The sequence below is a fragment of the Ixodes scapularis genome, unplaced genomic scaffold (assembly GCF_016920785.2).
Source record: "Ixodes scapularis isolate PalLabHiFi unplaced genomic scaffold, ASM1692078v2 PGA_scaffold7__128_contigs__length_106722199, whole genome shotgun sequence".
In the NCBI taxonomy this organism is placed as follows: domain Eukaryota; kingdom Metazoa; phylum Arthropoda; class Arachnida; order Ixodida; family Ixodidae; genus Ixodes; species Ixodes scapularis.
In genome coordinates, this window is record NW_024609882.1 from 14,219,660 (window position 1) to 14,247,346 (window position 27,687).

The 27,687-nt window shown below is 47.2% G+C and overlaps 1 protein-coding gene across 2 annotated transcripts; it reads left to right on the forward strand.

The window, feature by feature from the left end:
- Positions 1–15,392: 15,392 nt before the first annotated feature.
- On the forward strand, positions 15,393–26,589 carry LOC8052041 (putative fatty acyl-CoA reductase CG5065). Of its 2 annotated transcripts, XM_029995349.4 has the most exons (13): positions 15,743–15,894; positions 19,941–20,087; positions 20,218–20,334; positions 20,445–20,620; positions 20,683–20,755; positions 20,847–20,953; positions 21,133–21,310; positions 21,516–21,560; positions 21,657–22,018; positions 22,087–22,216; positions 22,937–23,064; positions 23,123–23,224; positions 25,989–26,589. In XM_029995349.4, the coding sequence occupies exons 1-13, from the start codon at positions 15,865–15,867 to the stop codon at positions 26,155–26,157; spliced, it is 1,764 nt and encodes a 587-aa protein (XP_029851209.2). In that variant the 5' UTR covers positions 15,743–15,864; the 3' UTR covers positions 26,158–26,589. The 2 variants fall into 2 exon arrangements, with proteins under 2 accessions (XP_040357144.1, XP_029851209.2); XM_040501210.2 differs by lacking the exon at positions 23,123–23,224 and having other exon boundaries at positions 15,393–15,894.
- Positions 26,590–27,687: the final 1,098 nt, after the last annotated feature.

Genomic DNA, 27,687 nt, shown 5'->3' on the forward strand with positions numbered 1-27,687 from the left:
GCCCGGGGTCATGAAAGCCTCTCCGCGTGGTGTTACTCACTAGAGCACTATATAGCTCCTTCGGAGCAGAGTAGCGCAATCTAGAACGCCGTCTCTCGGCGACTAGCGGCGAACGCCCGGGGGTTCCAACTGCGGTCAGAAATGCATGGGGAACGTGAGAAAATCGTTGTTTCTTCAGTTTTGTGGGGATGTGCGGAATGGAAATCATTTTTGACATAATAATGAAACATTTTAGAATAATATGCGATAAGTTTTGTGCCATACAAGGACGTAACTTTTTTTTAAAAATTGCCTGAGCGGCATCATGCAGCAGACGACACGGCGACGTCACACCATTCACGTGACCCGCTCCGGCCAACCCGAAAAGCCCATCTCCGCTGCGAGCAAAAATCGTCTGCTTCAAACGCCATTGCCTCGGAAATCGCCTTCTCAAAATTTGCACACGCATCCGATATTATTAAAACTTTGATAAAGTGTTTAGCACTTTACTAACTTCACGACAGGCTAGTTTTGAAAAATGTGAACTCGCCGTTAGTTTTTTAATCAGCCGTGTTATGTCGATCTCCATGTATTCTCCCATAGGGCGGGCCGCCTCCTGGAACCCTGAGTACCACGTGACTCGCACCGAGCCGCTCTGTCGGCCATGTTGTTGGCAAAACACGGGGTTCAAAGGATTGCGCTACTCTGCTCCGTAGGAGCTATATAGTGCTCTATTACTCACTACGGAGCACCAGAATCACTAGTGGAGCGCTGCCTGCCTTGCGTCGTAGACAGCCCGTCTCATACAGCAGAAGACAGATGAGCGATGAAAACGGGCACCGCGTGGCGGTATCGCAGCAACCGGTGCTGGGCTCATGCACTACGTCACTTCTGCGCAGCGAGGCGTCGCTCGGATCTGGTCGATAGAGACAAAGCCGCGCGGTGCGCCTGTGGCGCGCCTAGCGGCAAGCGGCGAGCGCAGCACCCGCTTTCACCGTTCATGTCTGCCATGCTTCGAAAACCCCTGAAAAAAAAAAAAGTTGTAAACAGTTTAGTTGGGACACTCGTGTCAAAAAATTAATTTTACGCGAGAAAAAAAAAATGTAGAGCATTATTGACGAGGCGAGATTGATTGTAAATTCTGAGCGCCAAGTCCCTGCCGTCAGGGAACGGTGATCAGGGTGTCGAACCGGAACCGAACCGAACCGAAAACCGGAACAGAACCGTTATTTTTAGCCGAACCGGATTTGAACCGAACCGAAATCTTCGCCGCCATCTTGGAACTGAACCGGAACTGAACCGGAAAAAAATATAACGGTAACCGGTTTAAAACGGTTCATGGTATTTTTTTGTTAGTATTACAAATTTATTATTTGGGAATAAAAAATTGGCACGTGTATTCCTCTACGTATTGATCAAATCGTCATATACAGAATTGCAATGTAGAGTAAATCCTGGTTTTTTGCGGCGCTTTCTTATTGGCACTATGATTAGCCATGTGTCACATTGTCACGTGACGTCATGACGTCAAGACATGCTGTCAAGTAATGTCACATCACGTGACCCCGTGACTTCACGTGACTCACCGCGTTAAGTCGATTCGAATTGAGGACGTCGCTAGATCTGTTAACGTTGTTGATACCGTGACGTCACATGACATCACAACTTCGCACTGAGAGTCACGTGACACCATGATGTACCCGATTGTCATGATGCCGAGTCAAATGCTCTGGTTCGTGACAACCAGTATCGCCAAACATTCGGGTAACGGCTCGTGTTCAACTCAAAGATTATGATGGGCCCGAGTCCCACTAGAGCTAGAAACAGAAACAAACAAAAGCGACAAGCCTCAGACACCTGCAGCATGTTCGCGATGGTACCTTTATACGGCTTTGAGTTGTTCGGTGCTCGCGAAGTTAGCACGAGTGTTTACAAGCCTGCAAATGGTACCATCGTGTGCATGATACTCGTGTTTGAGCATAACCTTCTTTATTCTACAAAGCCTGTCAAATCGCGAAATACTCTGGTTTAAGGCTAGCCGCTGTCGTTTGTTTCTGTTTGTCGCTTTAGTGGGGCTCGGGCATTATAGCCCAACTAAAATTATATCTGAAGATCAGCCCATGCTCTCTGCTTTGCCAACCCTGCGTATGACTATGATAAATACTGACGGTGTATATATTAGGATCAGATCACGTGGCTGATAGTTCTAATTGTGAGTTGAGGAGGGGAAAGGCTGTTTCATTTCTTTCTTTCGACTGTCTGCCATTTCGCGGAGGGGCAAACTAATGGATGCTTTTGCAAGTTATTAACGTCAGGGATTACAACTTAGCGGTATTTATTGAACTCAAGGTAAAAAAAAAAAAAAAAAATGCTGCACGACCCATTTTACAAGTATGCACACCATTTAGGCTCCCAAACATGTTTTCGTTATTGCTGAACTGCCTCAGAAAGTTGTCCCGAGAATAGAAGTGTTAAAGGGTCTAAATGTGACGTATTAGTCCGACGTTACATGGAACTATTAGTGTGTACGGGAGGGACACCTGAAAAGAAAGTTCCTAGTGGCCTCACGGGGATAGCCGAACGTTGGCAGCCGCTCTAAGTCTCACAGGAGTGTCGTTCTCAAGTTCTCCAAGTTTCGACGGCCCTGTATTTTGTTTAACCTTCACAGTTTGGTGCAAAGTTAAAGCAAGGAAGAATTACTGTTAACAAGTGAGACAAATATAATTGTCGAGTGAACACCACTCAATACGGAGCAGGCAATCCCTGAGGAATAAAAAGTATCTTGAGGAGCAACTAAAAAAAAAAAGGGAGTGGGGAGGGGGGTAGTTTTAAAGCATACTGTGTCGTAAAGATTCCTCTGCCCCACATTTTCGGCGCAGACTAGAAAGCGTGGCCTGGAAACGATAGTGACAGATGGGTAGTTGGTACAACTTTTATTTGTAAAAACACTCTTGCCAGAAAGCACGTTTTCGTCGTGCCAGATACTCGCGCCGTGCCTAACGACGATGTACCAACAAGAAAAATCTGTGCCTCTCAAATACATAGCTTGCACTGAGCGCGAAACTTTTGCAGCCTGCATTTTTCCAAACCGGATTTGATTTTCTCAGCAAGAACAACTCGCAATGACAACCAGTATCTAGTGCGATTACGTCACGTGCAAACCATGTTGAATACTTCAGCTTTCTGGTGAAGTGCGACGTTCGCAACACCAGCAGTAGACGTCCAATGTGTAAAGTTGTGTAGTATTTATAGCAGTCTCGCGATGATATACGGCAGCCTAATTAAATGTTGGAGCACATGACTGATAAAGAACAGAGTCGTGAAGTAAGGTCTCAAAACAAGTGCACGTAAAACCTAAGATAACATTAGCCTCCCGAGGAAGTATCTCGCGACGTTTCGAGCTGAGGCAAGCTGATGTCCAAAAGTGATTTATATTAGGATTCTAAAAAATCTTCGTTTGCCCTGCGCGGAATCTATGTTAAATTAGGAATATCATTTTATGCATTTCTATGCATTTCTTTTTGCAGTAAAGCGTTGTGTAAGGGATTATTTAGAAAAAAATGCGTGTCATCTCCTTATTTCTGCACATTTCGTGTATTTGCCTTCCGATATATCATGTGACCACAGTGTATTTTGGCATACCCTGCAACCCACTATTTTACACTGGAAAACAGCTAACAAAAGCACGTTGCCGAAGACACAACAGCTGGCGTATTTTCGAGTATCGTCCTTCCGTGTCGGTCTCAGGCGGTTATGTGAACTTCATAAAGTCAAATTTATCGATGATAATAAAAATATACCTAATTCCTGTCTGAAGATTTGGCAGCATAAATAGAAGATCCTCACCTCAAAGATATATAAGTAAATGCGCCTTTAAATTATCTGAAAGATGTTCTGCAAATATTTTTCGGCGCTTTTATCCTCTATAGACGTGATAGGTGATTTTGAAAAGCTTTAAATAATTTTTTTTTTATTTTGAGGCTAATTTAAGTAACTATATGTGTTCCTCATGCATATATAACTTCTCAAATATATAGAAGTTTATTATCGCGTTTTTATGTGTTTTTATTATCACCTTTTTTTACTGGAACGAATGGTGGAACTATGACGATTGCATACTTAAACTCTCAGAAAGTGTCCAATTAAGTAGCTTCCGAATTGAGTAGAGCATGAAATACCACTTTTTACTAATTAGCAAAAATCATCAATTAGCGAGGGTGATGCTTATTTGCAAATTAAATTGACCTGCATTTTGTCAAGAGCAAACCTCAACATCCAGGCTATGCCAGTTTATCCAATATAAGAAAATGTTCACATGGGTAAGCACTGTTTTAGGTCAGATTTGATCTCAGTACTAAGGTGCTCATAGGTTAGGGTGAACAATTTCAGTCACTCCTTTTCGCATGATTCGTCGCCCGCATCATGGTGCTGAGAGCAAACAATGCCAGTTAGAAAAACAAGCATTGCGATTGTCGCTTAGTGTTTCTATAAAATATAGACTGGAAGGACTTGTCCCGTGACTTTCGTGACAATTTGAAAATTATATTCCCTTAAGCTCAGTCGTCTCGTCATCATATATATATTGTGAAACGTATTCCGTAAAACACATTTTATGGTATATATGGCGACGAGGTGCCCATTTCATGAATGTATTCACTGTAATTAATTCCTTAGTTTAAGGGCAAAACCACGATTCAACATGTAATACTGCGATACAAAGTTGTACCAATCACGGGTATTTAGGCAACCTACTTCACTTCGCGAAAACATTTCGATTCAGGTACGATGTATGTGACTCTGGTAAACGAAGGGATGTTGAATCGTATAAACACGACGTTTTGTATGTTAATGTAGATTTTCCTTTCTTGTTGTGTAGGAATAAATAACAGAATTTTTTAAATTTTGGTACCTGAAAATAAAACTGAATTGAACAAACGATAAAAAAAAGAAAACTATATTCTGTAAACGACTTATTTTTCGTGGGCTCAATATTTCGTGATTTAGGTCAAAGATGAAGTTTTGGAATAATTCGCGGGTTGTAATTTTCTCGACGCGGTGGAATCTCAATATAAATTTCAATCTGTTTACATTTTATCGAAATTGTTCGCGGGACCCATTTTTCGCGAATTGTAGGCGATTCGCGAAATTCTCAAAAATAGGTCCTCGCAAAAATCAGATCGTAACAGCAGTTAGTTTCACGGCCTAAATAGCGCCTATTGACAGAACAACGCGGAAAATATATTCTCAATTTAGCGGTTCAAACCGGTTCGAACCGGTTCGAACCGGTTTGAACCGTTATTTTTTGCGCCCCGGAACTGAACCGGAACTGAACCGAAAGCTGTGAACCCGAACCCGAACCGAACCAATAAAAATATCGGTTCGACACTCTGACGGTGATACCTTCTTTCCCCCTCAACGAGATGGTCATACACTCTCTCCACCTCAACGGGATGGCCGATCCAGCTCTCCTCCACGCTCCCGAAATGCATGGGAGAGGTAACAAGTGGAAAGGAGGCGACTACCGACTAAATCGCGTCTCGCGCCTTCAGTATTGCTCGATTGTTTTTGTTTTTCGCGTAAAATTGCTTTTTTGACACGCGTGTCCCAACCAAACTGTTAAAAAAAGAAAAACATTTTATGGGCTTTTTAAGGAAAGCTGGGCTAGAACGCGGCCACTCTGGTCCAGCTCCAGCGTGTTGGGTGCTTGGGGCGGGATGACGTCCTGCCTCGTATGGAAGTCAGCAGGCGCTTCCGTTCCCGGTGAGAGCGAAACGAGGCCACTTGAAGCGCCGGATATGCAGTTCTCTGACGGAGAAACCCGACGCGTTCAAGCGCAATCCGCTTCCAGGGGACAATTAGTACGTCGCTGACGAGGCTCGCTTTACGTCGCAGTTTCCTTCAGGGTCGCGTGTGTCTTCATTCCGGCCTCTGCCAAAATTCTTAGCATTAGTCCGAGGGAAAAGGGCGCTAATTCGGATCGTCCGGAGAGAAGGAGAGAGAGCCACCTTTCAGTCCTCGGGTTTCTCGGGCGCATCGGTTGATATAATAACGACCTCGCTTATGTGGTCTTTAACATTTAATACCAGCCCCTTGGCACTCGGTAAAAACAGTCGTTGGGTGCCACAAGGAAGGGGGCAAGCCGACGTCGGTGAAGAGAGTCGGCGCATTTCAACAAGCTCGCTCCAAATCGCTCGTCTCGACTGGTGTTTTTTTTTTTGTTTTTTTTTTTTAATGGTTTTGAATTTGCGATTACGTTTTTTCCGGACGCTTCCACGAGATCTGCAATGCAAATGCTTCGCACTCGGCTGTGACCTCCGACGGTTCCAGTACCTGCACTCGGGAAGAGCCTTTCGAGCTGAAATGGAAGCGGAGTTTGTGTAAACTTCTAGCTCCTTCCCGATGCCCTACCTGACCTGATCATACACAATGGTTTGATAGAACTGAAGAGACGGAACCGGGAGACTTTACAGAAATTACAGGTGCCTCTCAGTAATAGCGTGCAATATAAAGTCCCCCACACACACACTTTTCTCTCTCTCTCTCTCTCAAGAACAGCAATCAGGCAAAGTCCACAAACCCAGGGCGGGGAGGACGAATCAAAGTGGCCTTGGCGGCCAAATATTTCGCTCGACCAATGTCCTCGTACTCGTTTGTGGTTCTGCGCATTGAAATATATTTTTTTTATATTTAGTGTCACGAAAAAGTTCAGAGGGCGTTTCACCCCTCCAGAATCGCAAGTTCCGCTAGTAATTGTTCTTCCCCTTGAGCGTAACTAGCCTAATGTGCCTGATCTTGAAGTGTTTGATTTGCAACGAGCCATATTAGTTGTACGCTTGCTAGAAGCAGCGTCTCATGTAGCTGAGTGAAAGAAACGGCACGCCGCCGAAGGTACCGCATCAGCGGAGTGACACATAAAGTCCAGTCACAAGCGGTCGCGAGCTCCAGGCTTTTCAGGCTTTAGCACATTCTAAGCTAAGAGTCGAGCAAGAGGCCGCGGAAAGCTAATCTGTCCCTGTTGCGCACGGACAAGTTGACCAGTGCAGTACGGTTCTTCACCTGAACGTGCATCACGCAGTATAGTGAGTAGGCGAACGGACGCCGGTACGATGCTCGCCCAGATCGAAACGGGCAGAAGCTGCAATCAACTGCTTTTCGGCAAACTGTTGGGACATTTACCGAAACGATAAAAATGTGAGCCTTGGAGTGTCCCTTTGTTACTCTGTCTTTTTATTGCTATCCAGACGCTTCTCTCTGGAATGTGAGACAAAAGAATGAACCAGAGACCAATGCCCAAGGCACTTTAGCCCCCTTCCAGAGGACACCTTCACGGTCACGGGCAGATGCTTTCACCAGCCCTAGTGACTCGCCAAGGAATTCACGGCACCCGTGGTTCACGTAAGCTGCTTCCTTCGCCAGTGACGCCATCGTCAGGGACGTCGGTCACGTCCGCAGCTGCGAGGAGGAGGCATTGTCTTCACACCTGGGCCCTTTCTGTACACAATGGCTCTTCCGCGCGGCGAGACCTCGCCTTGACCCTGCCCTCGCTCGCCGCCCGCCTCGTTGGAGGGCTGCGCTCGTTCTGGGCCGAGATCGCTCGCACCACGGCCACGCAGGCGAAGCAGTCGGACTTGGAATCTGATTGGCCATCGATGACAACTGGAGTTGGTTTCCTCAGCTTGTACCGTCTGGCGAGCATCCTCCGGGTCTTCTGTGCTAGCCATTGTGCCTGGATTGCCAAATGAGAACAAAGCTAGCGTCCCGTGACCGTGTACCACCGAGACACACGCGACTACACCTGTTATCCCAGAGACCTCACAGCACTCGTATCAGTCATATTTTTTTTTTTCTGGAAGGGTGGGTGGTGGGGAGGGGGGGGGGGGGGGGGCGACTGTCTTTTTTAAAAAAAGCCCATGAAAATATAGTCTGGTTGGGACACACTCGTGTCAAGAAATAAATCTTACGCGAAAAAAAAAATTTAGAGCAATATTGACGGCTAGAGATTTGTTGGAAATTCTGAGCGCAAAGTCCACGACGTCACGGAATGGTCATTCGCTCACCGAGGCCGTGTTCCAAAATTTACTCGATCTCACTCCAGGGTAAGGATTTTGTACCCCTGGCGTTCTAGAACCTACCCGCGTCCAGCGTTTTTCAATCTGTGCTGTCACGTGATACGATCCGCCGGAGTAACTGGGATCCGTTCGGGAAAGATTTGGAACACAGCCCGAGATGATCATTCGGTGTTTCCTGCTCGACGTGAAACCGATCCACCTTTGCTCCACGCGCCCCTAATGCCGAGCGAGAAAAAAAGTGGAAAGGAGGCGACTGCCGACTCAATCGCGTCTCTCACCACCAATAGTTCCCTAATTTTTTTGCCGCAAAATTAATTTTTTGACACGCGTGTCTCAACCCGGGAAAAACTAATTATTCATAAAAAAAAAGGTGGTGTATGTCGATTTTTTATTAAAAAAAGGTTGACCTCTAAAAAGGCCCAGAGGTCAACTTTTTCTTAATGAACTATCCAGGCACGTAGCCAGAATTTTGTTTCGGCCCATGACAAAATGCTGTATGAGGGGGAGGGGGGAGAGGAGGTCCCAGCAAAACGGAAGATTTCGGGGGGGCCCGGGCCCCATGGGCCTCCCCCCTGGCTACGTGCCTGGAACTATCTCTATACACCAGCTTTGTTTTATGAATTATTAGTTTTTCGTGACATAACAAATACGTGACTTGCATGTGACGTCATGGCACCACGCTGATGGTGGAAAATGTAGGCTGCAAAAGATTCTGACTTTTCAACAGCTCTCCATGCGATCGATTATTCCTCCCCGACCTCGCTCCATGCGATGTTTTCACTCGCAATGCAAGTCTGCTGCGCGTGTTGCGTTTGGTTTCCGAAGGTCCAAGAATAATGCGAAAGTGTTTTCTTCTTTTTTTTTCACCGAATGTTTATTGCGCTCTAAGGGCATTATTGTCGGGGGAACAATTGAGAGTCAGCGCTGTCCTTGTAATTCCACGCGTCTCTTTTCTGTTCGTGTATCTGTTTCCTTTCATGCGCTGTGGGTTTTATGAGGGAAAAAAAAGTAGTCATTTGAGACGGCGCAAGCTACCAATGTAAGGGATAATCCTTTTAGAAAGAAATGCGAGCGGACGAAGCGCAGTCAAACGCTGAACCGGCCTTACCACTATGCCCCGTAACCACTAAGAACACGAAAGGCCATGATACAATCCCCTCCTTTCCTGAACGCGAACTGATACTCACAAAGGGCAAGAAAAGGACAAATCCCGGGGACACCCGCACAACTAGGCACCCCACGGGGTCGTCAACCTTTCAACTTCAAGGAACCGTCGTAGTGCCACGGGACAAAACCAAGAGAAGGCTCATTCGCTACATTCCCATGTTATCTTTTTTCCCGAACACCGCTGAGGTGGAGCCCCAGAGCAATACTATTCTTTCATTCAGTTATATGCAGGATTCCGTGTGTTCGGAGTTCATTTCTCGTGAAATTCGGAGGGTGTTCTTCGGAGTTTATTGCTCGCTGGGAATTCGGGGCTTATGGGTGTTTATTTTTGTTAGATTCCCAATTCTTTGAAATTCAAAATTTAATTTACTGCGTAAAATTAAAAAAAAAAAAAGGGTCCGGATAGCATTATTTGTAGTCCCGAAGGAACCTCGACGTGCTACTAGGCAAGCCCCTTTTGTGAGTACTTCTAGATTTAAAAGGAAACAGAAGTGGAATCTGCTCGGCTCCACTCACCTTGTGCTCTTAGAAAGTTTAGTTGTAAAACTCCGTCCCTTTTTGCTGTTTATTTTGTCGCTGTAACCTCGAAATTCGGAGTTTTTTTGTATAAATCCGAATCGACGAGAAATTTACCGGCAAATGTTTTTCGGATTTCTTTTCGGATCTATTCGAAAACAAGGAACCCTAGGAACCTCTTCTTGTCAACTTGTGGGCGAAGGCAGACAAAAGCCATGTTTAGGGGGTCCCTGTCAAGGTCAGAGTAAAACGCCAGCTAGCAGCATATATCGCTGGGGCGTTCTGACCAGTCCCAGGCAAGTTCGCTTCGCAGACACTTATCTTCCTGAAGTCATTTGTGGTTTCCAAGTATATTTAATAATGCGGTGTAATGTAGACAGGGACCTAACACAAGCCCGGAATATGTTGACAACCCCAACTTGATAAATAACGATCAAAAACCTGAAAATTCTGACTAATAGTATCTATCCAGTGGTCACCAACAGCGATGTAGAGCCAGAGTTTTCCAAAAGCACCGAAATAATTGAAGCAGTTAGTGATAGTCACTAGCAGCCATTGATAACCATCGGAACCCGTATGATCGACAAAAAGAAGTGACAGACAGTCTGTCACTCCTTTTTGTCGATCATTACTGGATCATCACTGGAATTACTGGACCTATCAAAATATTCTGTCACAGACTATTTTGAAAGGCTCCAGTAATTCATCAAAAGTAAGCTGAAGAGGTTTTTAAGAACGAATTAGAAGTATTTTCCATCCTGCAAATCTAAATGCGAAAACCGCTTACCCCTAAAATATTGTCCCGAATGACAGGAGAGGAGGCGGCAAGTAACTGAAGAAATAAAGAGAAGGTAATAATAACTGGCGTCGATGTCGGCGTGACAGCACAAGCAAACGCGGCCCATACTCTATCTCACAAGTTGCGAGCAGCAGAAGCAAAGGCACGGCCGATAACGCGCGGCTTTTAGAAGTGCCTTTGTAAAGGGAGCACTTGTGCCAAATACATAAAATATTAAAAAAATTAAATCCCGTTTCCTTCTTTGTTAGTGTTTTTGATGGAGGCTACCAGTAGGGAGTTTTAGTAGACCGTCCCGATAACACCGATAACGATGCCCGATGCTCCTCCGGCGCCTTTCCGCGTGCATCGTTTGGTTATCGGGTACCGTTACGGGGGGCTATTGGACGGCCTACTAAAACTCCCAAATACTGCGCGATTGGTAGGGTTTTGCTTTTGTTTTATTTTTTCGCCCTCATCATCTCTCTCTCTCTCTCTCTCTCTCCCCCCTTCCCCTCCTTTTCCTCGGAATCGATCGGATAGCGAATCAAGAGTTCAAACGAGTCGAAAGATCCAATGTTGGATCTCCTGATTCGTTAAACCTTTTGACTCGTTGGACCTCTCGACCCATTTTTGACCTCTTGACCCATATTGGATCTCTTGACGCGTTGGACCTCTTGACCATAAGCGTAACCCCCCCCCCCCCCCCCCCCCCCCCCCGTCCCACCCAACCTGACCCATCAATCTGGACGTCAACCTGAGGTTTCCAGGAGGTTTCATCGACAACCAGCCAGGCACACGTCATTCAGTTCACCTGGAGTTTGTTCACGAGTACGCTACATTCTACCTTCGTCACTTTGTTCGAAGGAAAACCTTCCGCATTCGTTCAGGTTTTCTCCAGACGTGCAAGTACGCCGAGGCAAGGCGATTATGGCCGTGGCCATCGCAATGTCCCGGTACATCTGCCCCTTGCAGCCCGGACGGAGATTACGGGGCTGCAAGGGGGGTGCATTGCGACAGCCACCTAAGCTGGTTCTTGGTTTTACGCTGTTGCCAGCAGTGAGAAAAACAAAATCCGAGGCTCAGCTTCCTAGAGGAAGCCCCCCTTTGTCCATCAGTTGACTGATCCGTCAAGTCGAGGTCGCTTGGGAAGGAAAAGGGGGCGCTATGGCACTGTATGTGGGCGGGAGTGTCGTCGACAGTTTGCTCCGGTACGCACACAGCTCTATTTTTTACAGCCCCGTTTTTCCTCGTTCAAGGTTCGAGTTCGACTAGAGCTTCCGCCGGGGGACTCGCTAAAAACGACAATTAACCAGCCTCCGAGACGACGTCGTTTTCTAGCTTGAAAAACGCGTCTGCGTCACGGCTGGGAATGTGATGCTGCTCACAATCCGCAGAATTGTCAAGGGACAAAACCGCGTTACCAAAAAAACCCCCACATTTATGACGAAAAAAATAAAATAAATAGACATAATGAAGATAGGAAAAAAACGCAGTCGAGCTGGTGAATGGCATACATATAGTAACCCTGAGACATAGGAATAATAAGAAAAGCCGTGTCAGCGACTTCGTTGTTCTGTCCGTTTTCTTATTATTCCTACGTCTCAGGGTTACTATGCAAGACGTAATGAAGTTTACTTCTGGCATGGCGACGTCGCGAATGAGAAAGTTCGTGGAACATTAATTGTCGTCAGAGTTAAGGAAAACAACGGCGTGTTCTGCGCGCTATTATTCATTCCCTCCTTTCTACCCGCTAAAACAACCACAAAAACATTCGCACGGTGTTTCGAAATGTCTTAGCTACCAATAAGCATCATAATAAAATGAATCGATTATTTCATTCGGTGTTTCACTATCTTTTTTTTTTTTTTTTTATATCTTTCTGCGCAGGGGGAGATTGAAGGGGGACAGAAACAAATAAAGCCTCGTGCCAGTGTTCGATTTAAGCCGCATCCGCAGGATCTACGCTCATACAGTCCATTATTTGATCTAATACCTTAGTTTTGAATAAAACATTCGAAGCACAGTCCGAACGAAGCCTTCCCGGCCTTCTTGGGTACAGCCGCGCGTCTCCTGCTTTCAAATTTTATTGCATGGGTCGAAAACTTGGGTTCAGAGTTTAGGAACCCCGAAGAAAAGCTCACCCGATTTGTGGCGGGACCGGAAAAAAAACTCACCCGTCTTTGGACAGACCCATAGGAACGCACACTTTGAATTAAATTCGTACGCAATGGGATCGTTATAATTGTAGATAACTGGTGCAACAGTCACCTCTCACGTAGGCGGTGTTCAAGACAAGGCGTTTTGCTGCCGCCCACGTTCTACTTCCATTACAATCGTCTTCGCGCTACTCATGTTGACGCAGCTGCAATGGAGTCAGCATTATCTCTTTTTGTGTTTGTCATTTAGGACTTAAATCTGAAAGCGTACCTTCTTAGACAAATGGTGAAATATGAAGGTTTGGCATAGCTTATGCAATGCCTTCTGCTGCATAAAAGTTAATGAAATGTATCAACATTCAGGAATTGCTCGAGCTGCATCCGATTACACTGGTTATTGTTTACTCCGACTATTTTTAATTACCGTTCTAGGCTTTAAAAAAGTTTTGTCGTTATGTCGCTTAGGATGTGTATCTGACTGATAGTGATGTGCAGAATAACATATATAGTTCAGATGAGTGAACGTCTTGAGCTGAGTAAACGTTCGATTTACATATTCGTAGGTGAGCTCTTCTCCACAACTAACAAAAGGTCGGTGAGCTTTCCTCCGCATCCGACAGTTTCGCGGCTTTACTCCAGTGAGCTTACCTCCGGTGAGCTCTTCTCTGCCTTCTCGAGTTTGAAGAGACAGACCAGGGAAACCGTTTTTCAGCCGACACTCGGGGGCCACGTGTTTACCCCACGCTTCTAAGATGCTTTCCGATGATTATTAACTACAGATTGAGAACGCTATAATCCCTTTGAATGTTTTAAGTGTCAAAGTGTCCTTTCGGCGTTCTTTTCCCAATCGCAAGGATCCTTGCAAGCAAAGGCATGGTCAAGTTCGGTAAGCTCTCTGTCGATGGGGGTCCATACCACACGAGCGACGTTTGAGCGAATCGACGTTTTAGCGAATATCGGGGCGCGTGTTAAAGGGACACAGACAGGGTATTTATGCTCGCCAAGGTTTTTATTTGTACATGACGAATGAGAGCCCAACTACCCAGAACACAATTTGCGGCTCGAAATTCGTTTACTTTCCACCCGAAAAACACCGATTGAAAACTGGATGGTTTGGTTTGAGTCGCGCTCACTCTCTTCTCCGTGGTCACGTGCCGTTTTCCATGGTTCAGACACAACCACCAACTACGATCAAAGTCGTCGGTCATCGAAGGCACAAGCACAATATTAAGAATAGAAAAGAAATATGATACCCATTTTTTATGGATTTTAAAAGGCTGCAAATACATTGATTGAAAAAAAAAAAAAGTATCACAGCCACGTGACTTCCACCAACTCTCTCTCTCTCTCCTTTATACTTCTTCTTCCTCCCCAGTCCAGTTTCGGTTTCAAGAAGTGGCGCTTTTTGACTTCCTTAAAAATATACGTGACGCTGCAGCAAAATATTTATTGGGTAGTCTTCTGACACCCTAAGAAATCGCCTGCCAAAAAAGAAAAACATAAATTTTGGGGGTGTCCCTTGCCAGCCTTCGCGGCGACATTCAGCGGTGGCTCATTACAAAAATGTGAACGCATTGGCCCACCCGTAAACGCCGCTTGGCGGCGGCCGACTTTTCGCTAAAGTGTCATTCGGTGAGACATGGGCGTTCGCTCAATTCGATCCAGTGCGTGGCTCCCCCGTTGATGGGCAGACAGCGGGTCAGGCGAGGGAAGAAGCCTTCCACCGCCCAGTCATGCGTGAGTAGCCACGACGGCACCAAGCAGTCTCGACTCGAGCATGTGTGACCTGGCGACCTTGAGACAACATATACGCTTTCAGGCAGCTGCGCATGGACGCCGCCATAACCGACCCTCAGTTTTTGTTTCCTCTTACTACATTTACTTCGTCATTGCCACAGCAGCACAGGCTACTGCCATTTAAAGTGCTACTGCGTCCTTCTCCTCAGCATCGACCTTTGTGGAGGCTCGTCAACGCCCGCTTCAGTGGCTACGTATCTCTGGAAAACAAGAGAAGGTCGGCAATGGCATCTGTGATCCGCTCGAAGATGCTTTCTTCGCACCACCCCGTCGCGGTATGTAGGGCGTGGCAGAAAGAGGAGAACACATCCCCGAAAGACAGCTTGGGATGATCGGGCAGAGCGCAGTAATGACGAGCTTTGGAACCAAGGATAATACCGACCAGTCATAAAATAAGACACAGTTCCACTGACAAAGAGAGATCCCAGCCTTCCGCAGTGCTTGGGCTGCGCGTGCATGCTCCAAGCTGCCAAAGTGACATCCAAGTTCCTGCGCTAGGCAACTGAAGCTCCTCCCCATATATATTCGACGAGGCACCGGGCGTCTATTTTATTACTCGCTAGAGATGTCTTGGGCGATGGCGTAGATAATAGGCTAACAACTTTATTCGGGGCCCCCGGCTACGCCACTGGTCTCGAAGGACACGGTTCTATTTAAAACCCTAGTCGTATTCTCCTATTTTACTACACGCGCCCTGTTGAATACGATACTGCTAGCTAGCCCGAGTAGCTGGAGGTAACACTAAAGAACGCTACACCGACGTCATTACACGACGATTACGTTGAAGAAAGAAACAACGTATCAGTGATTTGCGAGTGTAGACAATTCCGAAAAACAAGACAAACCCGAAGCGAAATGAATAAATAGAAAGTTTCCATAGCGATAGTGCTTGGTGGACGCGTTCTGCTTATGTATTCCGGATGGCAGGAGAACAATAACGGTGACGTCACAACGGCAGCCGCGAAAGAGGAACAATCAGTGTCCGAAACGTCACACCTCGACGGGACGACGCTCATTGGCTGCAGAAACGGCGTCACCGCCAAAAATTAAGGGAGGGAGGAAAGGTGGAACACACCAGTCGCCGCCGCACCTGCTTAGTGTGCCCAGATTCGAGAGATCGGAATCACGTGGTTTGCGATGCTGCGAGGGTTCGCCGTTCGATTGCCCCGCGTGAGTCGAGTTGCTCCCTCTGTGGAAGCTGGGCTCTTCCCAGCTGCTCGGAGGAGAAGCCGACCGGGTGGTGCTAGAAAAAGGCAGCCCGCTCGAGGTCGCCCCGAGCCTTCTCGCCGCACCAGTGGAGGGAAACTGTGGCGCGCCTTCTCGGAGGACTCAGTTCGTCAAGTGACGGCGCCGGATCAAGCGGGGAACCTTTGGGACAGTGCGGACATTGCGCAGCCACTGGATGCTCCAGGACGCCCAGAAAGCGGCCCAGGTAAGCCCCCCCCCCCCCCCCCCCCCCCCCTTTCTTTTCGGCCCGGTTATTTAGTTAGCAGCCCAATATCAATTTACTAACTAGAGCGTGCATTTTTTATTATTATTATTTTTTTAATCCGCGTTATCGGCGTTCAAATCTAAGTAAACGTCGGTCCCACGACGCCAATAAATCTAACCAATGTCGTTTTTTTTTTTGTTTGTTTTTTAGCCGGAACTTGGCTTTTGACCTTTTGACAGCTTGACAGACGAGAAAAAAGACTAATCAACCGGAGGGCGTGACCGATTCGGCGTTTGCTAATTTGCTTAGTCACTGGCTCGTTGGATTCAATCGTGCCACATGTACTGTCAATTCCAACATGAAAGTTTGCGATGCATCGGCTAAAAAGCGCGAAAAAAAAAAAAAAAAAAAAAAGCCGAGCAATCTAGACGTGCTTAGCCATCGTGAAGTAAGTCTGTTTTTCAGATATGGCGACACAGGCTGCAGATAGAAATTTCGCCAGTCGGATTGCTAGCCCGGGCTTCTTTAGTGCGCATCACGCAGTGCCACGAACGCCCGACGGTATGCCACGTTGGGTTCGACCCGCGTACAACTGGAGATCTTAAAAGCAAGTGAAACGGTAGAAATACATCGCTCGGTATTTTTTCTAGCTCAATCATTTCAGGTTGCATCTGCGCCAGATTAATTTGCGTCATGGCATAAGCGGAATCGGCGCCACCCACGCAGCCCACATCCGGGACACACTGACAGATATTACATAATCTTTTTTTTTTTCGTTTTACTCGAAGTGCGTAAGTTGGGGGAAGGTTCGAGAGGCGTTTTCTCAGCCGGTTCGGCACCGCGCAGCGAGTCCCAAGGCGCGTTGCGTAGCCGTAGCGGGGCGGCGATCTCTTCTTCCTATGTCGGTCACGGGGCCGTGAGCGCGTTCCGCGTCCGCTGTGGCGCAAGTGTTCGACCGGGACCCGGTTAGGGGCCCCCCTTTTGCCCGACTGACGCAACACGGCCGAATTGCCCACCCGAACTGTTCCAAGGACGGGCTTTTCCCACCCCGCTCTTCGAGGACCGCCGAATCGGGCACTACCACGGCACCCAATACCACAAGTGCCGCATCAGTGAAAAAGTCCTCCATAGACACTGAGCGAGGGGAGGTCGAAGCACCGAGCTCTGGTTGGAAAGTACGTTGCCTCTGTCTCTAGTCACTGCTCGAACGCGCTCGAACAGGGAGTAGAGACCTTTGCGTACTGATCCTTCCAACCAGAGCTCGGAGCTAAGGCGCCCTTCTCTGCTTCTCCCAGATGCACGCGCTCGTTGGCGTGCCTTGGCGAGACGACCAAGTGTTATCGAACGACTCGCGCTGGAGCAAAAAGTTTGCTTGGACTTTCGTGACTACAGCTTGGAAAGTCGTTCGACACGTGCTGGGACGATGTGGCGCCTTTGCACCCTGCGTGGTGATATTCAAGAAACGGGGAAGCTGGTCCAATGGGAAATGCCAGGAACCTCACGAAAGCCCGAGCTCGCTGCCGGCCGACGGCTCAGAGCCAGCAGAACGTTGGCTTCCGGTATTCCAGGGTTCCAGATGCTTTGTCGAGTGACGCTATCCCTGTTGTCACTCGACGTGTGGTGATTCCAAACTGTCGTACATAGAGGACACAGTCCATGGGCACACCGAGGCGCTACGTTCTGACTGACACAAACATAATCGTGCAGATCTTTGTGTTTCTCCGATCTTCCTCGTGTTGTGCCGTCAGGAGTGGTTAGAGAGTTGCCTGCGCCCTTTCCTGCGCGAGTGGCTTAGACGCCTGGCAGTCCAATCTGAAGAGAATGCTACCTCCAAAACAAGATAAACGACGCTTTTTCTGCCGTATGAACTTTCTGACGAACGCGGTTGATTGCTTCCTTGTAGGGCGGACGTCTCTCTGACGCCCCCCGTACGGGGTCAAGTCGTACCCCCGCAGAATGGAGCCTGGCCTCAAACACGCGCTGGCGACCCGACTGAAATACCGCGGGGCCCGACGCGTTGTTCAGTTGGTCCCCGCTGGAGACGGAAGCTACGAGCGATCTCAGGCGCGCTGTGACCGCGCTTCGCCCTTTCCGAAGAACACGGCGATGGACGGTTCGGCATCCCGTGGTCCCCCTATTCGAACAGCGTCGCCGTCCGAGGCGACCAAGTCGGTAATAAAGAAGGAACGAGAAAACAGTCTGGCACTCTGCTGATATCTGCGTGGATCAAACGTGCCTTCCAGAAGGGAGCCTGTCCAGGCCCCAAGCAGAACCTTCAAAAGTCCGCGCGGTAAGGACGGAGGAGTGCGAGGGAGATTGTTGGCCGGCCCCCGTGACCGCGGCCACCAGTTCACTGGGTCACGTTCCGACGGTCGAGAGCGGCGCTGCTTCGCTCGGTCTCCCTCCCCGCCTCCGAACAGGACGCCCGGCCGCCGACTCGAACGCACGCGGCGAGACGCGCTATGGAAAGAGATCTCCTTTCGCGTGTTTCACACCTCACGCTGTAGACGGCGCGGTACATTTGGAACATGCATGCGCTCGCGTGGCTCCAGGAAGTCCAGACATCTTCTTGGAACGTACGCTGACAAAAATGGGAGTAGTGCGTTACGAATAGTTACCAAGGCTGCGGACGACTAGGACGCTTTTTTTTTTCCTCGACAAACTTTCCGGCCATTCGGCTTCCAGTTACACGTAACTCCACTGCAGAAAAAAAAAAAAAAAAGTTTTTTTTTGTTTTGACATTGCAAAGGAAAAAGGCCTAGCACACGGGCCTGACAAATCTTTCCAAGGAGAGCTTTCCTCGAACGTGCTTTCAGTAGGAATACCAAAAACTTTTCCTGGGGCTTGTTCTCAACAAATGTACTATAATAAGGGTCCGCATTTCGCACAAGAGCACTGATATGCCGGCCTTTGTTTCTAGCCTTCGTCCGACGGCACGTCTGCACAGCTTTCAAGTGCCGTCCGACGGCACTCGGGCCTTCGAGTGTCGTCCGAAAGTGCTAAGCACAAGTCACGCTTTTTATTCTGACATGTGTTGCATGAGCCGCTCGCCGACAAATTGTTTTAACATAAAGCGTGAGCGAGACAAACGCTACAAAAGTGAGCAGCATGCTTTTTTCGCTATGCAGGTGCGCGCTCTACTCGAGTTTGCCCAAGTGACACTCTCTTCAATGTTGTGATTTGAAATAAATTTGATTTTAAATTTTACGTTCTTGCGTAACAACTGAAACCTCTCTATAAATGAAAACAAATTTTCTTTTTAAGGCACGTATAATGAATTTAGGCAAACATTTCTGAGACCATAGAGTGCTATACTCCGTCTCGCTAAAACCGTGCAGTACAGCTACAGGGGAAAGTGTATTCCTACCTGTTCGAGAGAAGGGAAAGGAGGAACCTGGGAATCCCAGTCCTTCTCTCCCGTTCCTCCTTTCCCTCCTCTTGAGGAACGCGAGAGGAGGGCTGGGATTCCCCCGTTCCTCCTTTCCCTCTTCCTGAACTCTCTCCCCTGTAGCTTTGGCTGTACTGCACGGTTGTAGTATTTGTTAGGATGAGTTTCATGGAGTTTCATACATATAATTAACAAATTTAACTGAAGAGTACAGCGAAAGTAGGCATACTAGTTTTGGCCACAATTAGTGCCAAAAGCAAGACATTCTTCACTGAAGTATGGCATTTGCTCGGTGGAACGGCTCTCGAACATGGGTGTAAAGTGCCGTTAAGCAACACCCTAGACACCGCGTTTTTTCCTTTTCTTTTTTTTCACGACCATTGAAACCGAGCGTGTTAGTGAATAGATACAACTACATGATGCTTTCTGCTTTCATGTACAGTAAAACCTCGTTATAACAAAGTTGAAGGAGCGGTCGTAATTATTTCGTTATAACCATTAGTTTGTTATAGCCAATGTCCATTTCTTCCCACTATTAGCAAGCAAGGGGAATTATGATTGCTTTGTTATATCCATTAGTTTGTTATATCCCGTTTTGTTATAACGAGGTTTTACTGTATTCGTACATAGCTGATGGCTGGCGTTTTTGTGGTTTCAGGAACGAAAGCTTCCAATGAATGGGACTCTGGACAACAACAAACATGCGACCCTAGTGAAAACTGCGGGAGACTCCTCGTCTCCAATCAATGAGTTCTTCAAAGACAGATCAGTCTTTCTCACAGGAGGCACTGGATTCCTCGGAAAGGTGCTGCGCAATAACTACACTAGATAAAAAAAAAAAAAAAAAAAAAAAAAAAAAAAGTTGAAATGAAAAAGAGTGTTACACTTTTGAGTTATAATGCAATGATTTGTTATGGTGCTGACTGTATTCACAGATCCTCATCGAAAAACTACTGAGATCCTGCCATGGCTTGAAAAATGTATATATCTTGTTAAGAGCAAAAGATGAATTGGAACCAGCAGAGCGGATGGAAGAGCTTTTGGACTCTCCAGTAAGGGCCTTCTCTCTCGCTACAAATTTTGTGTAGATTCCTTTGTCACAATGCTGCATTTCCTTTGCACTGCTGCTGTCGCAGAACTAATTCCGTCCCGCCATCAACAGGTATTTCAAGGCCTCAAGCGAGACAACCCAACAGTGCTTGGCAAGCTTGTGCCGGTCATTGGAGACATTTTGTTGCCGGGACTTGGCTTGAGCCAGCCAGACCTCCAAACCTTGATCGAGAATGTCACTGTCGTCTACCACTCGGCAGCCTCTGTAAGATTCGATGAACCTTTGCGGTAAGTTTACAGAAATACAGGCAACAATTCTATCTCTAATATTTCATAATTTTCATCTACAGGAAAGCCATAGATGTCAATGTCCTTGGCACCAGGAGGGTTCTGGAGCTGTGCCACAAGCTTAAGAGCATTGCAGTAAGCGTGAATTACTGCTTAAGAAAAATTAACATTTGGGGTGAGGCCAAAGTGTTTACAATATATACAATTATTTTCTCCACCCTTTCAGGCTTTTGTACATGTGTCGACCGCCTACTGTTTCTGCAATAGGGACCATGTCGATGAAATCGTCTACCCCGAGAAGATTCCCTACCAAAGGGTCATCGACGTGTCGGAGTAAGCATCACCAAGGCCGTCGTGGTCCTCGAATATCGGCAATATCCTGGCCAAATGCAGCGTTTTTTGTTTTTTTTTGTATTTGTTATAACAAAAACTTAATCTCCCCTAGCACTGGAGCAACATAAGAGCCAGAAAACGCTTAAAGTGAAAGACTAACTGATAGCCATCCTGTGCAGGTGGCTTGAAGATAAATTGCAAGAGAAGATCCTGGGCCAGGTGATGGGTGGTCGTCCGACAACATATCACTACACCAAGGCCCTGGCAGAAAGCCTCCTGGTTCACGAGGGTGGCAACGTTCCCATAGTCATTCTCAGGCCTTCCATCGTCACCTGCAGTGTGAAGGAGCCCATGTCTGTACGTTTATTTCCCACATGGCCTCAAGTCACACTTGACTGTGGTACAGACCATGACTCACAGGAGCTGATTCCGTGTTGGACTACTTCATGAACATAATTTACAAAGCTGTAGAGTCAGGCTTCAAGCACCAGACTGGCAATTTTACTGGATGGCCAGTGCCTATACAGTCCACTGAAGCCAAATATCTCCTTCTCAATCGCAGGGTTGGGTGGACAACTTCAATGGCCCGGCTGGGTTTGTCATTGCGGTAAGTCAACTCGCTGATTTGCAACAGATCCAGTTCTAGATTGAATCCTTTCCTGATCCTCATATTAAGGATGCTTGAATGCACATGTTCTTGCAGACTGGTAAAGGTGTTCTGCGCAGCATGGTGATCCGGCCAAACAGTTCTGCCGACATCTACCCTGTGGACATGGTTGCCAACATGATGATCACTTCGTCGTGGCACATCTGGAAACAGCCACCCATGAATGCCCCCTTTGTCATCAACTGCACTTCTGGCTCATTTCGTCGGCTCACATGGCTGCAGATCTTCCAGTACTCCAAGCCTCTAGTGCTCAAGTACCCCAGCAGTGAGATATTTCGCTACCCTGGAGGAAGCTACAAGACGTCTCACTTCTGGCACTCCATTGCCTGCCAGCTTGATCACAACTTGCCAGCATTCATCGTCGACACGCTAGCACGGATCTGTGGGCAGAAGCCATTGTAAATCCCAATTTCTTTGATTCTTTACATTACCCGCTATTTTGCTACAGCTGGCTCCTTGTCAACAGCCTAGGTGACGTGTACAAGAGGATCCACCGTGCAATGGGAATGCTCGAGTTCTTCGTCACTCACGAGTGGACCTTTGCCGTGGACAACCTTCGTCTGCTCATGACAAAATTGGAGGGCAGCGACCGTCAGGTATGGCAGACCAAGGGCAGTACCAATACAATATCTGGCACTGTGAAAGTGAGCCACATCCATGGTACGAGCAAGTTACTTATTGTTCAGGAGCTCTGCCAGGATGCACTGAAATAGGATGGCCATGGGGACGAGTTGGTTGTTGTTTAAGTAACACAGTGTGCAAATCAACCGAGACTCAAGAGAAGGAGACAGGACGAGCACTGAACTGACAACTAAATATTTATTGAAAGAAACCGAAGAAAGTAAACAACTAAATCGCCACTATATCAACGTGTGTCCAAGTAGGCAATCTCTTTTCTGTGCAAGTAAACCAGAGTATGGCTTATGCAGTTGTTTCCATCCCTCTGCTTACTTATTTCCTATGCTTCTAATAACTGACTGTCTTATCTATTCCTCTCCCAATGATTGAGAAGTAGGTAAGACAGCCAGGGAATCACCGGAAGCATATAAAATAAATAAGCAAAGGGAAAACAACTGCACAAGCCAAACTTCTGTTTACTTCCACAAAAATAGAGGTAAACTACTAGACACATATTGATACGATGGCAATTTGGTTGTTTACTTTGTTTCTTACAACATTCGGTTGTCGGCTCAGCACTCGTCCTATTTAGTTCTGCTCTCCCGTTTTAGTTGTTGTGCACACCGTTTCATACGTACTGCTGATGTACGGAAAGTCTGACACGGGTAAGATGTGGAACTTTGAGCCTGTCCTTGCAGACCTTTGACTTTGACATCCGTACCATTGACTGGGTGCCCTACCTGGAGAACTACATCCTTGGAGTGCGCAAGTATGTGCTCAAGGAGGACCCTTCGACCATCCCTGCTGCTCGCAAGAAGCTCCACAGGTGGGTGTCTCCCCCCGGTTGCATGCTCCCCGTGACCCTCTCTGCCTTTCCACAACAGCTGCAATGGGGCAAAAGCACAGACAAAAGCAAAGAAAAAAGCAGAGACAAAAGCAACTTCCTGGACAGCCATGTGTAACAGCGCTTCTGAGCCTGCCCAAAGGTGAGCTTGCTGGAAACATGCTGGCCTCCAGAGAAGGCTGCTCCTGCCACTGTTGCTCGCGAACTAACCATTCCGCTACATTCGGGCTTCTCTAATGCTTCCATCTTGTAAAGCCCAGGTTGCTGCATATTTTCATGGACACACGCAAGGCCCTACCCACTAATATGATGCGGCACTACCCAGGAGACGGTGTTGGAATCGGAATTTTAAACATATCTTCATGGAACCACTTTGGATGCATGTTCATGTCCATCACCATTTTCCTCTCTGATAATGTTACATGCAATCAATGTAGTAATGGCCCATCAATCCCAACACCTCTGTGGTCCCTGCGTAACTTTTTCAACTTATTTGGTTAAAAAAACGTGAGCTAAAAGCACTAAAAAGAAATTGCAAAAAAATTCATACATCCACATGTTTTGCTAAGGGGCGCCTAACAGCTATCGCTGAAAAAATGTAATCCTCAAATAAAGCTGCGTAATTAAACATAAGTTCTTTAAAGTTTTTGCATAGAGGATATGGCTGATCACTTGACCTAACAAAAAAAAAACATTTTGAGGTCAGTACTTAAGCATGCCTTGCATGTTTGGGCTTGTCTCGTGGCCCGTGCATAATGTGGGAAAGTGCAGCTTTCTCTGGCGAAAGCAACATGGAACAACTCGCTCGATGCTCATCCCATGGGGCCGGTATGACGAGAGTTACTACGAATAATTTTAAAGGCATTGCATCGTAATCTTCCCGATGAAGACCTGCTAATAAAGCCTCTTTTTTTGTTTTCTATTGATAGGACCTAATGAGCTTTGCGAAGGGCGTGATAGCAGCCTCCAGCACTGGGTGCCCCCCGATAGAGCAGGCAGGACGCCCCTCGAGCGGGTTGTTCCCTGTTACCCGACGTGGCTGCCGTAATATCCCGGGTCATCGTCCACCCCTCTTTTTGGGCAAATATCGATATCCAGAAAAACGTCGAGTTGTCGGCCACCCCTACAAAGACCCCAACGCGGACTCTGCAATTCACGAACATTTATCCTACCCAAATGACGTGGCCGCAGACTTTACGGATGGAGGACGTCCGTGACAAAGTAAAACGAAGGGGGGAAAAGACACTTCACTTGTGCATTTCCTCCCCAATTTCTGCGACCCTGAAGTCCGAGTACACTGAAACCCATTTAAAACAAACTCATGTACAGCGAATCATTGTCGATATCAAACTCGCGGAAAATTGAAATAAAAATGCACGTAAAAAGTACTTTTTATAACAAACAACATATTGGCTATACCAAACTTTTTCCCCCCCAGGAAGGCTTCCAAAAACGTGCAAACAATCGTCTTCTAGCCTGTCCCTTCCCCCCAAAACGAAGTAGGAAAGAACAAAAATTCCAAAAGCTCAAGTTGCTAACAAATTTGAGCGAAGAGAAGCGGTTCAGAAAGCAAGATGTAAGCTAAAAAAACAAACTCTGCACGCACGCAGCAAAAAAAAAAAAAAAGAAAAGAAAAAAGAAAAGCTTTTTTAGCGCTTTGTTACAAGGTGGAAGCGAAGAGATAAAAGAAAGAAAGAGAAGCTCTCGCCTTATAGCAAAGTCATCGTGGAAGTTTGTTGCAAGTGGTTTTTGCTACATCGAATTACTTTACTCGCTACATCGAACTGACCGTAGCGTTTCCTGCTGTTCGTTATAAACGGGTTTGACTGTACTTCCGTTTTGCTTACAAAAAAAGTTTGTTTGGACGCACAAAAAGATGTTGGCAATATATAATTGCAGTAACCCATTCAGGGATCGCGAGGTCAGTGAATGCCCAATATCCTAGAATGTAACTGCAAAATGTAAAGTCTGCGTAAAATCCGTGTCCACCGAAATAAGGGCACTGCGAACCTGCTCCTTCTCCCAAAACATCGCCACTGCAGCTGGTAAAGTTGTGCCATGTTTGAGACAAAACCAAAGATTTGTTGGAACGTCCCACACGGGCATTTGTAAAACGTCCCATTTCGAGCCCAGTATTCGTGGTGCCGTCCCAGCCACGCAGCAATGCCGCCTCAACCCGCGTTGATTCTCCGTACATGTACGAACGCACGCATGTATGCTTTACACGCGAAAGTTGAACAAGAGCCTGTTCCCTGCGATCGACAAGGCACCCAACTTTGCCAGACGCCAAATGCCAGCGCGGTTGCCAGCTTTCCCACTTCCCCAGCATCGCTCTTTGTTGCCTTTTTTTTTCTCCTGCTGGCTCGCTTGTTGCGCCTGGTCAATTTTTCTATTTTCATGTTGCTTTTTCTTAACGACAAGAGTCTAGCAGTGTTGGAAACATGCTTTCAGGGAACAAATGTTTACGCTGTGCGCCGATCGGCAGTGTTCCTCGTGCATATGCAAACAACACTTTATTATAGTAAAACATGTCATGAGCATTTCTTGCATAAAACAATGTTTTGAGTCTATCCCTTTTGTAGCTGTGCTAGATATGTACAGAAAAATAGGCGTTTTTTGTTAGCTTTTTTTAAGCTTTTTGCACTTACCCACCGAGCATGGCCCACCCAGTTTTTTTTATGAATTTTGGGTGGCGGGCGATGTCTCAAGATATTACGTTAAATTAGTCAAGATTCCTCGGTGGTTGCGGAAGCCAAGAGCGCCACTATATATAGCGATGGTTACAATAGTTTACAAGGCACATTTCCTTCGTAATAAAGATGATTGAACGATTACAACGAGTGATTAGATTGTCCGTAACGGGTAGCATATGGGTGCGACGACCTTTGGAATGGCTTCCCGTGCAGGATCTACTATGTGGGGCTGCTGAGCCAGCTGCTGCTGCTGGCCGGGGCCATGCGGCTCCTCGTCAAGCACAGCCAGACCTTCAACGACCTCTGGTGGACCCTCCTCTCAAACCTCCTCCAGCTGTCCGTCCGCATCTCCCTGGCGCTGCGGTCGACGCGCACTTCCTAGACCCTAATCACCCGAAAGCTTGCGGTGGAAGCTACCTGCTCGTCGAAACCTATCGCCAGCCTACCTACCCTTCACCGCGTGATCACGGCCACATCCACGGGCGCAGAGAGTGGGGGTAGGGCAATGAAAGGCAGGCGGTTCATGGCGAATGCGTAGCTTCCCTCGCATCGTCGGCTCAAGGGTCCCCTTGCGAGGCTCCAGCCCCCCGTGAAGCCTCACACTACCTCCAGCGTACCTGCTAGGCAACACTAGGCAATATGGCGTCCGCAGCTGTGGAAACCACGGCTGCTGCATCGAGGGGGACTGGCATTTCATCCAGGCAGATGTCCCGGGCACGGAAAAAAATTTCGTCCGCTGCGGAGCGGAATTGTTGGAAACTGTACTTTTGCCAATAAAGAGTGTTACCATCAGAATAACCGGTCTGGAGAGCGTTATGCAAAGAGAACACATGTAGGCAAGCTGCAGTATCGTTAAGTGTAACAAAAATTCGACGTCTGTAATAAAAAAAAAATGAGCAGTCCCGCATTAATCCGCAGTACGGTCGCGGCAAAGTTGTTGAGCATAGGCGTTGCATTCTCGCACCGTGGGGTCTGTAAACGAAAGCGTTTGGCACAAAATAGACACACGTGAGAGCGAGTTTCCCGGCTTGAGCTCTTGTCATCGATAGTTCTACAGAAACATTTTGCTATAGGCTGTTAGGGCAGGTTCTTAAGAAGTTATGACACGCCAAAAATACAATGAGATAAGAGTGCTGCCAGGACCCATTGTATGTTCCTATAATCCTGCTAAATTTGTTTTGAAAATGGTGCGATGGTTTCGTGGATGAATCTTTATATGCGGGTCCCTCGGGGGGGGCAGATCCGGGCGGAGCGGGAGTTTGGCTACATAGCCAGACTCCCACGCGGCATCCCCTTGCACGCACTCGGACCTTGCATCTCAAGCTTCAGCTTCTTCGTTTACCTTCCACGTTTCGAAAGTGTTCGACACTGATCACAGCAGCAACGAGAGTGATTGCTATCGAGAGATGTTGGAAGCTGTTCATTTTGACGGCGACCCGCTGGTGACCAGCTCCAGCAATGGCAAGTTCGTCCGTAACTTGCCGTGGTTACAGTCGTCCGGGAATATCCCGCAGGCACATGCAGGGCGGAAGGTCAACGGGCTGGGGGCGAGAGCGACAATAGCGTTTGGGTTGCCGAGTTGCGCGAGCGGTTTTGATCTTACTGCGGCAAGGAGAGCTTGGGCGATCACGGGGTGCCTAGAATGAGAGAGCGTTTTTGATCATGGGGTTTATAGACACCACGGTGTGACTACCTTGGGCAGTGTTGCCTGGTCGCCAGATGAAAATGATAAAAATTCATCGATCGAATATTGCAATTAGCAGAGCCCTAAAAATTGCATAACTTGGTGTATATACTTAGTAACCTAAGAGCATTCCATTTCAAGAATAATCTATCCGTTTAATTTTCGTGTCAACCCCTTACTCCGCAGGTTTCTTCATTGTCTCCGATTTGCTTGAAATTGTGCTAAACT